This window comes from Boleophthalmus pectinirostris, unplaced genomic scaffold (genome assembly GCF_026225935.1).
Source record: "Boleophthalmus pectinirostris isolate CB_2022bp ecotype Guang Dong unplaced genomic scaffold, ASM2622593v1 HiC_scaffold_18, whole genome shotgun sequence".
In the NCBI taxonomy this organism is placed as follows: domain Eukaryota; kingdom Metazoa; phylum Chordata; class Actinopteri; order Gobiiformes; family Gobiidae; genus Boleophthalmus; species Boleophthalmus pectinirostris.
The window spans coordinates 27,730,133-27,742,879 of NW_026571133.1; the positions used below are offsets into that span (position 1 = coordinate 27,730,133).

Sequence of the window (12,747 nt, forward strand, 5' to 3'; positions counted from 1 at the left end):
TTTTTGCCATGCATAGAGACAGAAAAAGTGTGTCTTCTAGTGAGAGGATTCTGAATTGGTGACATAGTTGTCAAAAGGATTGCCTCTATGCTACCAAATAAAGATGTGAGGGAGGGACCACTCTCAAGACGCAGACGGCTCAGCGCTGTATAACCTCTGACTGGATGTGGCCCTTTCAGAGCAGCAGTCTCCTGTGCTCACGCTGAAGAGGAGAATAACTTTATTGAAATAACTTCAAGTCACCAAGGCCTGAGGGCACAACACCACACTGTCTGTCTGTGGCCATCGGGGCTATCCACTGAAAACTGCCATCACATCTTCTATCATCCATATAAAATATACTTAACACATCTTCAGTTTAACTTATGAAAAAAAAGTGGATTTTCCTATGAGACATTCCATCCAGTTTGAATAAAATAATGTTCTTTCACAAAACACATAATAAATATTTTTAATCACATAAACTTTGCATAAATATGTTTTGCTGTTTTATTCCACTCCATTGGGTTTTGACATTTTAAGATAAAAGACTTCATCAGTTGAACTTGACAGATGTCCATATCCTTGTATAGGGCATGTTACAAAAAAATCAATGATTTATTTTGTACTAATGAGGAGACTTTTTCATTAGTAGCAATTGGATGAAACAGTCGAAAATGAAATGATATTTGCCCATTAAACCATGGTGTAACTCTTGCACCACCATACTCAATAAGCGTTACAGATTGCTACACCAGCAGAAGCCCCTGAAAATATTTATCTTACCGAGCGCTCTATTGTCCCACACTCTGCTGGAGATAAAAGGGCACATGAAGGATTTAGCACAGGCCCATTATCTGTGAGCTGAAGTGAAAGTCATCGGTGTGTCCGTGCTTTCCCCCCGGCCTAAGGGACAGACAGGGGAGCGTCACAGAGCAGGAGCCTGGCCCTCCGCAGCCTCTGCTCTAATCAGCCGTGAGACATCAGCCCTCTCTGCAGCTGTACAACCTCTGGTCACAGTCACCACAAGTTAACTGAGCAGCTTTAATACACCGCTATAGGATAAAATATCCACTTACGGCACTGGAGCCCTGTACAACATGGGACATATAATTGTAATGGTTTTTGAATACTAAAGTTGTGTGCATGATAGTTCTGCTGGAGATTGGAAATCTGTTAGGGTGTTTGTAGATTTTTCTTGTTAATTCTACTTTTATGATTTTCTTTTAAAATGATCAAATTCAAAACATGAGCATTTTTCTTTGTAACCATCATTATTACACACACACACACTACAGAGGTGCACTCTAACTTTTCTGTTACATGGAGAAGTTTTTGGTAACATTGCACAGTATGACATTAAACACATCTTGCATTTCTATAGTCGTGGGTGTTTATACTACTCAGAAATATCTTGAAAACACACATTCTTACTGTATCCAGGGTCACCTCTTCATAGATCTGACCTGGTGTTGTGTATCACAGTCATCAGAGATGTTATAGTGCACCTTTATCTTGTTTGAAACCAGATTTAGCTTCTTCTTTATTTATAATTTCTTTATAATTAGAGATATACACACTTTTTTGTTGATATTTACATTTTTAAGCAAATCAGCAATCAGCCTTAAATTTACAGCACAGGTCAATATTTAGTTCTGGCCGACACAAGAATACACATAAAGCTTCATTTGAACACTTTAATTTGATGACATGACTGGATGAACACAGCTGTCTTAAAGGTTTGTGGTAAAAGGACTGTGGGTGAGTTTTTAGTACATTTAAATTACATACATCACACTCCACAGCCTTCCCGGTAAGGTCTATGCCAGGGTACTGGAGAGGAGAATCCGGCCGATAGTCGAACCTCAGATCCAGGAGGAGCAGTGTGGTTTTCTTCCTGGCCGTGGAACACTGGACCAGCTCTACACTCTCCATCGGGTGCTCGAGAGTTCATGGGAGTTTGCCCAACCAGTCCACATGTGCTTTGTGGACTTGGAGAAGGCATTCGACCGTGTCCCTCGTGGTGTCCTGTGGGGGGTGCTCTGGGAGTATGGGGTCCGGGGCCCTTTGCTAAGGGCTGTCCGGTCCCTGAATGACCGGAGCAGGAGCTGTGTTCACATTGCCGGCAGTAAGTCAGACCTGTTCCCGGTGCATGTTGGACTCCGCCAGGGCTGCCCTTTGTCACCGGTTCTGTTCATTGTATTTATGGACAGAATTTCTAGGCGCAGTCAGGGGCCGGAGGGGGTCCGGTTTGGGGACCACAGGATCTCATCTCTGCTGTTTGCGGATGATGTTGTCCTGTTGGCTTCATCGAACCAGGACCTGCAATGTGCACTGGGGCGGTTTGCAGCCGAGTGTGAAGCGGCTGGGATGAAGATCAGCTCTTCTAAGTCTGAGGCCATGGTTCTCGACCGGAAAAAGGTGGCTTGCCCTCTCCGGGTGGGTGGGGAGTCATTGCCTCAAGTGGAGGAGTTCAAGTATCTCGGGGTCTTGTTCACGAGTGAGGGAAGGACGGAACGGGAGATTGACAGGCGGATCGGTGCAGCTTCGGCAGTGATGCGGTCGCTGTATCGGACCGTTGTGGTGAAGAGGGAGCTGAGCCGAAAGGCGAAGCTCTCGATTTACCGGTCAGTCTTTGTTCCTACTCTCACCTATGGTCATGAGCTCTGGGTAGTGACCGAAAGGACGAGATCGCGGATACAAGCGCTCGAAATGAGTTTCCTCCGTAGGGTGGCTGGGCGCTCCCTTAGAGATAGGGTGAGGAGCTCAGTCACACGGGAGGAGCTCGGAGTAGAGCCGCTGCTCCTCCACATTGAGAGGAGCCAGTTGAGGTGGCTCGGGCATCTGTTCCGGATGCCTCCTGGGCGCCTCCCTCGGGAGGTGTTCTGGGCATGTCCCACCGGGAGGAGGCCCCGGGGAAGACCCAGGACACGCTGGAGGGACTATGTCTCTCGGCTGGCCTGGGAACGTCTCGGGGTCCCCCCGGAGGAGCTGGAGGATGTGTCTGGGGTGAAGGAAGTCTGAGAGTCCCTGCTTAGGCTGCTGCCCCCGCGACCCGGCCTCGGATAAGCGGACGAAAATGGATGGATGGATGGATAAATTACATAATTTGGGGAAAATAATCAAAATCAAAGCCTTACAATTTGGCCCAAAAATATCAGCAGAGCTTATTGGTCATCGTTTTTTCTAGATTCTAAACCAGTGGTCACCAACCCGTCGATCGCGATCGACAGGTCGATCTTTGCCGTATCACGGGTAGATCTCCAGCCTAAATTCAACAATTATGACTACAAAGTGACGAACTTGAATTTGCGGGATACGCAGACAAGCTGCAGTTCAAGGATTGACCACCGCATGTATGTTACTATTTAGCATGTGGCGCTGTCGGTATTATACAGAAACAACGAAGAAGAATGAATGAAAACGAACTCAGCTAGCAAAGCGTAAACTTCGCAACTATGGCAGATGATCAGCGAAAAAGCCCAAAACCTACCACTTTCATCCAGAATGGGAGGAAGATTTCATTTTTACTATCGTAAAGGACAAGTGTGTCTGCATGCTGTGTCTCCAAACACAAGCGTTTTTGAAAAAAGGAAACCTACAGCGGCATCACCAGACTAACCACCAAAGGTTTAAGGATAGCTGTCCACCAAAGAGCGCCGTCCGACAGAAAAAAGTTGCCGAGCTGAAACAGACATTAAAAGCCCAGCAGCTTTGTTTCACAAAACCTTCCGCTCAGAACATGGCTGTTACAGAACAGAGTCGGCGTCAGAGCACATCTACTGGAGGGGCATGGGTCACCAGCAGGGGGGCACTGCCATTTGAGAAATATTTTAACGCGGTGGAGTCATACACAGCAGAAATGCTATCAAACACGTTTTTCTTTAACAGTATTAGGCTAATTATGTGTTGTTATTATAATCATTATTATTATATTAAGATTATTATTATTATTAGCTGCAATAGTTGTTGAGGCTGTGTGGTAGACGATAGGCACACAAGACAATAATAAAAGGTTGAGGTTTATTAAAAAACAATAAGTCCTGCCACTGGTTGTAAACATTAAATAACAGCCTCTCGTCAAAAACACCTCTGAACTAGAAACAGCCACGCATCGGACAGCACCAGGGCTGTAGTGGGCGTGGTACGCGAGTCGCCGTCCAGTCCTGTCCTATAGAGACCTGAGACTTGAGGGACCGGGACTAGACCGGGACTAAACCAGGACTAAACCGGGACTAAACCAGGACCAGTGGCGGCTGATGGTATAATTTTTGGGAGGGGCACCAAGGGCAAAATTATAAATATATATTATGAATAATATATGTATTATATATATATATATATAGGCTGTAGTATTATAACAAATACCAGAAACAGACATTTTGGTTAGTATTGGCTGAACAGTATCGATCAGAGCACAATGAACAGCCAAGCACAAACTTTATGCAACACAACGTAACACACCGCTCACACCCAGACCCAACAACGTCAGTAAAACTACAATAAGAGACATGAACACAGATGCCGCTCCTACAGCACACGACAGAACAACCAGAGCAGCTCCATCACACCCACCAGCTCATTTACGAACTATTAACTATTAACACTATAAAACTATTTACCTGTGAGGCTCCAAGTTCAGATTTGCCGCAAACTAATGAAAACCAGCCTCTTACCTTCTCCAGAGGCTGAAGCAGAATGTTTCCTCTATCCACTGTCCCACTGGTTCTGTTTCCAAAAGTCTATTGTCCAATATGAAGAGATGAAACTGGTCCAAATCCTGGTCCAGTCTGGTCCGTGACGCGAGGTCCGGGAGCACAAGATGGTTGTAAAATTAGTCTTAATCCCACTTCCCACTTGAATCTGAAAGTTAAAGTTGAAGTTGAAAGTCAGTCCATATCAGCACCAGGACACCAGGTAGCATTATGCCTCTGCGCGCTATGCTCAGGTCAAATTTTACACCCAGAAACGAGCGGGCAAAGGCGGATAGAGCAGCGAGCGACTGCCCTGGCCCCGGCGGCGGCAGCGAGAGTCCCAGCGGCGACAGTCCTGGGTCCCGGCGGCGGGTCTGTCAGGTCGGGTCTTTGACTCTGTTCTCGCCATTTCCTGTGTGGAGCTTTAGGCTAAAGTTGCAGCTGCCGCTAATCGTGGAGCTGCTACGAGTTGACGCAACAGGTTGACGTGACGTGACGTGAGTGACAGGACAGTTGTCCAATCACACTACACTAAATAAACAGAGACTGTGATGTCATTGATGTCACAGTAAAGTTTGTGCCTGAAGTGAAATGCGCCAATCAAAATCATTTTAAAATGGTAATAATAACGGCCTGTTGGGGGGTCGGGCACCAGTGGCCGCTAGGGGGGGCACGGCCCTCAAATGATCCCCCTTGCCGCCGACACAGTTACAGAAGCATCGTTTTGTGTAAGTCACCTTTTGGATCAACATAAGAAACCATTCACGGACGGCGCACTGTTTAAAGAAGCCATGCTCATCACAGCAGAGACTCTTTTTGGTGAGTTTAAAAACAAAGATGACATTCGGAGCGCATTGCGCTCTGTACCACTCGGGGCCACAACGGTGACAAGGAGGATAGAGTCACTGTCACAAGACGTGAACCAACAAGTGCTAAAAGACTTGTCACTTTGTGAATATTTTTCACTTCAATTGGACGAATCTGTGGATATTGTGGACACCGCGCAGCTTGTAGTGTTTGTGAGAATGGCTTTTTCCGATACATTAACAAGAGAAGACTTCCTTACCTTGCTCCATTTAAAAGAGAGGACGAGAGGAAAGGACATTTACGCGGAGTTTAAACAGTACGTGTCTGACAACAACATCCCCATTCATAAACTTGTGGCAATTACAACTGATGGGGCTCCCGCTATGTGCGCCGTGCACAGTGGTTTTATCGCACTGTGCCGCAATGATCCCGATTTCCCGGACTTTGTGAACTATCACTGTGTGATCCATCAGCAGGCCCTGACTGGGAAAGCCGTGGACTTTTCACATGTAATGTCGCTAGTGGTTAAAGTTGTAAACTCTGTTCGGGCAAAAGCGCTCCAGCACCGCCTATTTAAGAGTTTACTGGAGGAGCTTGACTCCGCCTACGGGGACCTAGTTCTACACGCAAATGTCCGCTGGTTGAGTCGGCGCAAAGTATTACTGCGGTTTGTGGATTTACTACCTCAGATAAAGACGTTCTTGTCTACAAGAAACGGGGAGTACAAGCAACTGTCGGAGGATGAGTGGCTACTGGACCTGGGATTTTTGACAGACCTGACCGCAAAACTAAATGCTCTGAATCTGGAGCTCCAAGGAAAAGACAGACAACTGCCTCACATGATCAGCTCGGTGAACGCTTTTAAAGCCAAGCTGGATATGTGGGCAACACACCTGCAGAATGGGTGGCTGACGCACTTTCCCAACCTGGAGAACATGTCACAGGGCATTAAAAACAGAGACGCGTTTCACCCGGAGCAGTACTGCCGCCACCTGGAGAAACTAGGTACTGAGTTCAAGGATCGCCGTTTTGGTGAGTTGACTGCTATGGAAGACATCGCTGCGTTTTTGTCAAACCCATTTATGGTCATTGATGTTGAGCAAGTTGCAGCTAAATTTCAGAATGCATTTTCTTTGCCAAATGGAGTTGACATGGAAATTATTGATTTGCAAAATGACATTGAACTTAAAGCACGATCGAGGGACAGTGACTTTTAGAGGCTTGTGAGCAGTGAAAGGTTTTCCTCTTCTTGCTAAATGTGCATTGAAAGTGAGTGTTTACTTTGGTTCAACTTACCTGTGTGAGGTGGCCTTTTCATATCATATATATATATATAAAATCATCAAATCTAAGTACAGAAACAGTCTGACTGATAGGCACCTCACAGATTGTCTCAGATTATCTGTCTGCAACTATAACCCAAACTTCAAAGCATTATCAGAGGAAATTCAGTCTCAGCCATCACACTGAGTTTGATAATAATAGAACTCCTCTAATTAACGATTTTGATACACTGTTAATGCTGTTTTGTGGTCAAATTTGCACTATTTTGGTTGTTTCCTCTGCATGTGGTTTGTATTTTGTTTGTACTTCAATTCATTCATCATTTTTTCTTGCAGTGAGTGTTTTAATCTCCAGAAAACAGTTAAATTACCATTATGTTATGAGTGTTCCTTCAGTTAATATTACAAGATTGCAAAAATAAAGCAGTCTGGAACTATGAACATGGTCATTTTTGTTGTTGTTATTTGCGTTCATGTTGGTAGATCTTGCTCTTTTCTCGGACCAAGCAAGATCTTTGGCTGAAAAAGGTTGGTGATCACTGTTCTAAACAATTGGTATTAGCATTGGCCATGAAGAAACCCATATCAGTTGGTCTTTCTTCATAATCTGTTCAAACATTTTGGTGAGAAGTTACAAAAGTGAATCACTAGTGTTTGATCTGGGGACATCTGTTTGTGGGATACACAATGACGTACCATGTATTCCATGTACAGCAGCACAGCCAAAGCTTTTATTGTGTGTCAAAAGCAAACACAAGACATTCAAATCATAATGACTGTTTGGCACTGTGTAAATATTAGACTGTTTGTGCTCTAAGCGCCTGCCTTCATCCCAACTGTGTTAAGCAGAGCAAGGAAAAGGTTACTGGTTCAATTTGAATGTGTGATTTGTTTTTTCACCACACATTTTGCATTGGGAAACAATTTTGAGAAACTTGAATACGAGATTCTCGCTTCTTGTCATTTTTTAGTCTTTTCTTCATCATATTTCCAAAGGGAGGGTGTCACATTCTTTTCTGAGAAGACAATTTGCACCACCGACGATACATGAGTGTAAAAATTATGTCATCTAACTTTAGCAACAGGGGAAAATACAAAATGGCTTTTTTCATCCACTAAATAAATAAAGTTCACTGGTGTTAACTTTATAATGCAAATGTTAGCTGAATATTCTGTATAAATGTGCTAAATTCTTTTTTTTTTTTTTTTTATCTCTACCCATCATGTTAAAAGTATTCCTCGCCATCTATTACTTTTTCAAAATCTGAAATTTGGTCAGTGTTGGGAAATGAAAAAAATCACACTTCATAATTTGTTTGAGAAGTGAATATATTGTCAAAATGCAGTAGGCGCTGTGCTTAAAGTTTGCAAATTGAGTTAGTTCACAGACTTAAGCAGCTTATGAGTGGTGGGGATTTTTACACTGAACTGAAAGCAGCTACAAAATGCTGCAATTTATATGCAAATCACAGCAGACAGTAACAAAGAGACGATTCGAATCTCACTCCTGAAATCATAAGTATAACAACAAGTATGTGTCTGAAAGTGGCCATCTATAGATTTCTAGTATTGTTGTATCCCATGAACTATTCAGAGAGCAATACAAACGCATAGAATTCTCCAAAGTGTTTTCGTGTCCCCTCTCCGCTTTGGTTTTTATCTTTCTCTACTGCTGCGCCTTTTGCCGTATATATAGACTGATTCTAAATGTGATAGATCTGTTTGACACAGGAGAACATTCTGACGATATGGAGATTGGAATTGTATGCACGTCCTTGTCATGGGGAAGTAATGCCGTTCTGTAAATCCAGGGACATTTCTGGGGACAAAGCCAGAGCAGGATGAAACTGAAATTATAGAGCATGTTCCTGGAAAACTAGGGCATCCGGTTTCTTCAGCTAAAAACTGCCTGGCGTTAACACCGGACATACGTCTTATCAAATGCGTTAAGAGCACCCAGGCACTGTTCCAATCAGCTCTGTGATTAAATTACAGCCATACAGGATACTTCATTAGGCATCATTGAATCTCTTAATTTATTCTTTTGCGCAAGGAGGGGGAGTATCAAAATCTGTTAAGTAAAAGTGACAAAAATGTGTAGACAATGCCAGTGTACGGACTAATCCATTCACAAAGAACAAAGGATGTTGTGTCAAGAAATGGCAAAATAAATGTAAAGGTACACTGTGTAACATTTGTAGTGGAAATGGAAATTATTATATATGTTATTGCTTTGTCTTTGTCTGGAATGTTCATGACAGAGACAAACAGGTTATAGCACCACTCTGAATTGCAGTTCAGATCTGCCGAGAGTTGCCCCTATTCACAGAAGGAATTATTGTATTTTAAGCAACAGAAACCTGAAATGCTAGATGGAAATATTTATACCAAGCCAAACTATGGAACATTCCAGGCAATGCAACGGCATCTCCATGGAGACAAGCAGGTGGTGGGCACCCATAGCACCTTTAAAAATACATTCAACTACTGTATACCATTACATACTAATACTCATTTCCATGTTCTCTCTGTATCTCCCTGTGTCTCTGCAGGTGAGGAGGCTCTCACCATGTATCTGGCCAAGAATAAGCTGGACAGGAAGCTTGCCAATGCTACACAGAACGTGGAGGCCCTCCATCAGCTGGCCTCATCTTACTTCATCGACCGGGATGGCACCATGAGGAAGCTGCACGAGATCCAGATTTCGACTGATGCCATTAAGGTGAGTGAGTCATAATGACAAAAATATTCAGTTATTCTAATTCAGTATGCTTTTACAGAAATAAGTAGCTAAGGTACGGCACTGCAAAATATTGAAAAGGAAATAACATGCTACTTGGAATAAATGCTTTTTGCAGTCATGTTTCCATACGAAAATAATTACCATGTTTCTTGGTAATTTACAGTCTTCATACTGGGTTAGTTTTGTGGCTCACATTAGGATAAAGTAAAGTGTAAAAGCTTGACATAAGTGATCCCTGACTTCATGTGTTATTAACTTATAATAACTACAGCAGTTTTAGTCAGTTAATTCTGTGCTATTACCATATCAGGCTATATTTTGCTTAAATTGTGGTTCGTATATACTTCATTATTATTATCTATACCATTAATATTGTATTAGCATCTGGAAGTATTACTATTGGGATTACAAATTCCACATTAGCAGGGTATACATAACATTAGTTCAGTGCAAGAATCTCTCATCCAGGAGTGGTTCAAGGTCTATACATTTCTTCAGAACATTCCGGTAAAGTAACAATACCCATGCCTGGGAATGGATACACTCACTAAGACTTGTGGGACATAGCCGAGGTCTGCTGTACTTTTGGTGTGTGTTACAATATGTTTAACAAGTTGCTGAACAACTTGTTAAAAACAGAAAGTGAAAGATAAATCTAGGAGACACTAAGGCAAACAAACAGTGGGGATGATGCCATTATGTCCAAGCTGTTTCTAATTTGTCTTGCTTACTGTTGCATGGTGCACATTTACAACACCCACCACTGCCCGGGAATATTACACATACAAACTGCCATCAATAATGAAGATTAAACCAAAGATTAATAGTGTTCTATGCAGTGGTAAAAGGTGACCATTTATGTAGTCTGTATAATTGTTTTGGGAGAGAATGCTGTGAAGCTGCATTTCTACCTGTGGCACTTTAACCTTTTCACATAAGAGTTGACTGCTGTTCATTTCAAGGCCCAGTAATCTAAATAATTAGATTCTTTGATTAGGCCTGTCCTGCAATCCTTCAGTTCTATACCGAAAGCAGATTGCAGATATAAAAATAGGTTGCCATGGAGACAGTAAATGTCAAATGATAGAATTGTGAAGAAATAAATTAACTTCTAATTCAAATAATTCTCAAAACTGACTATACTAATTAATTAGATCTGGAATAGATTTTCAACACTCCTCTCAGACAAACTGTCTCCCTAGAGTTGCTGCTTTTTGTAAAGCAGAGCAGCAGGTGAGCAATCTCTCAAAGCTTGCGTTTATGACTTAAAAAAAAAAAAAAAGAAACGAATGAAGAATTTTACCATTTCTTTTCTTGGCTACACCAACATTCTCAGAGTAAATCAGCTAAGGGCAGAGAACTGTGTACAGCAGGCAATGCAAAAACAACTTTGATAGCATTTCCAGTGGCTTGTTTTCGGTGTTTTTTGGCTGACCAGTAAGTAATGTTTTGGGACTTTTCCCTGACTTTTTCTCAGTTTGATTACTCCTAGCTCCTCTCCGAAGTTCGTAGGTGCTGACATGCACTGTTACCTCTGCATGTGCCCACAATCACCAGCACCCACTCTCCGCTGCTCCCACAATACTGCACTGCCCTGTCTCCATTCACCCGCACCTTCCCCAGCTTTTTGTTGTCCTGACTGACAAGTGGATTAAAGGCTCCTGGCAGATGAGACTCTAGGTAGCAGGAAGTCAAGCATGACAAAATTAAGCAGAGCTGACAGAGGCTGCTGACTCAGTTCTTTCCAAGACAAGATGGTAGGGTGGGGGGTGAAGGGCTTGTGGGGAGAGGCCATATAGTGCAAAGATATGCATGCACGCACACACACATATTCACACGCACACACACACTCACACCCACACACGCACACACACACTTACACGCACACATACTACAGATGCATGATAAAGACACCTGGACCTGATACATATGCAAAGGTGCAGCTCATTTTCAGTTAGGCTAAAGTTAAACCAATGGGGATTACACTGTAAAATGCTAAATAATAAACTTAGTATCCATTCAAAAGTATTCTGACATTATAGATGGATAAATGTATTTACCAGTAGCATTTCTGGTGAGCTTTGTGAGTGCAAACATGACTTAACGCCTCACAGTTAGAAATGGTATTTATATGTTTCATTTCTGAAGGCATTTGCTACAAAATAAATGAATTAATTGTCTATAACATAGTGTCTTCAGACTGAGGTGTTGATTGTCAAAGCAATTACATTTGCTTGACTAGTCAAGAATACATGATTCTTTATGCTACTTCACAGTGACCTCTAGTCTGGACTCTGGTAGTTTAGATAAGCGTGATTGACAGGTGTATTAGCCAATCAAGAACACTTATGGTCTGACCACATCAAAACAAAACAAACAAATAAACAAAAAAAACATCACAGATTTCTGCAGAATCAATAAGTGATGTACAAGACATGATTATTAATCAAAAGTGAGTGAAGTGTGATTGAAGTATAGGTGACCAATGAGCTTGTGAGTTTGGCCTGAAACACAAAAGAGCTACAGAAGGAACCTAGATTGCTGGCTACTGTTGCACAATTGCTTTTGTGCTTGTGTGTGCACGTGTATGTGTGTGTGTGTATGTGTGTGTGTGTGTGTGTATGTGTGTGTGTGTGTGTGTGTGTGTGCGTTATCATATGATTGACTTAAGAATTTTTGTATTCTGCTCTATGTGTGAGTCCAATGAACCTTTTAAAAGAGCAGTAGCTGAGATAGTAAATTTGAATTAAAGGACACACACAGGTGAAATTACAGTCACGTCCCAAGCAGACAGCGATCAGAATGTGAGCGAAGGCAAAGTCCACAACAAAGAGCTGCTCTGTAAACTGGCAGAACAAGTGTTCTGCGTTTCATATTGATTCGCTGTGGCTGCCTGACCCGTTCTGTAGAGCAAACTCTGGAATGGAAATTGCATGGAAGCACAGATAAATGGTTTCACACTTTTACCATTTGAAGCTTTTCCTTAGGAGAAAAAAGAAGAATCAGGTACTTTTTTTAAAAATATACTTTAATAGTAATGTCAGTTGTGCTTATAGAAGAAGTGAAGTTATAATAATCATACATTTTATTTGTTAGGCCCTTTTCTTGACACTCAAGGAAGTCTTACAACTATAAATAACTACAAAAGCATAAACAAAGTTCAATACAATTTAAACCAAACCAAAACAAAAACACAGTTAAAAGCATACAGTTGAAGCGGGACAATGAGTAGAAGTAGAAG

General features: G+C 42.3%; 1 protein-coding gene across 1 annotated transcript in view; it reads left to right on the forward strand.

Annotated features, from left to right (window-relative positions):
- The window catches only part of brinp1 (bone morphogenetic protein/retinoic acid inducible neural-specific 1), a 104,152-nt gene that overhangs the window by 52,314 nt on the left and 39,091 nt on the right, over positions 1-12,747 (forward strand). The window contains exon 4 of the mRNA XM_055153705.1: positions 9,316-9,485. Within this exon, the coding sequence (XP_055009680.1) occupies positions 9,316-9,485 (170 nt within the window). The remainder of the gene's footprint in view (positions 1-9,315; positions 9,486-12,747) is intronic.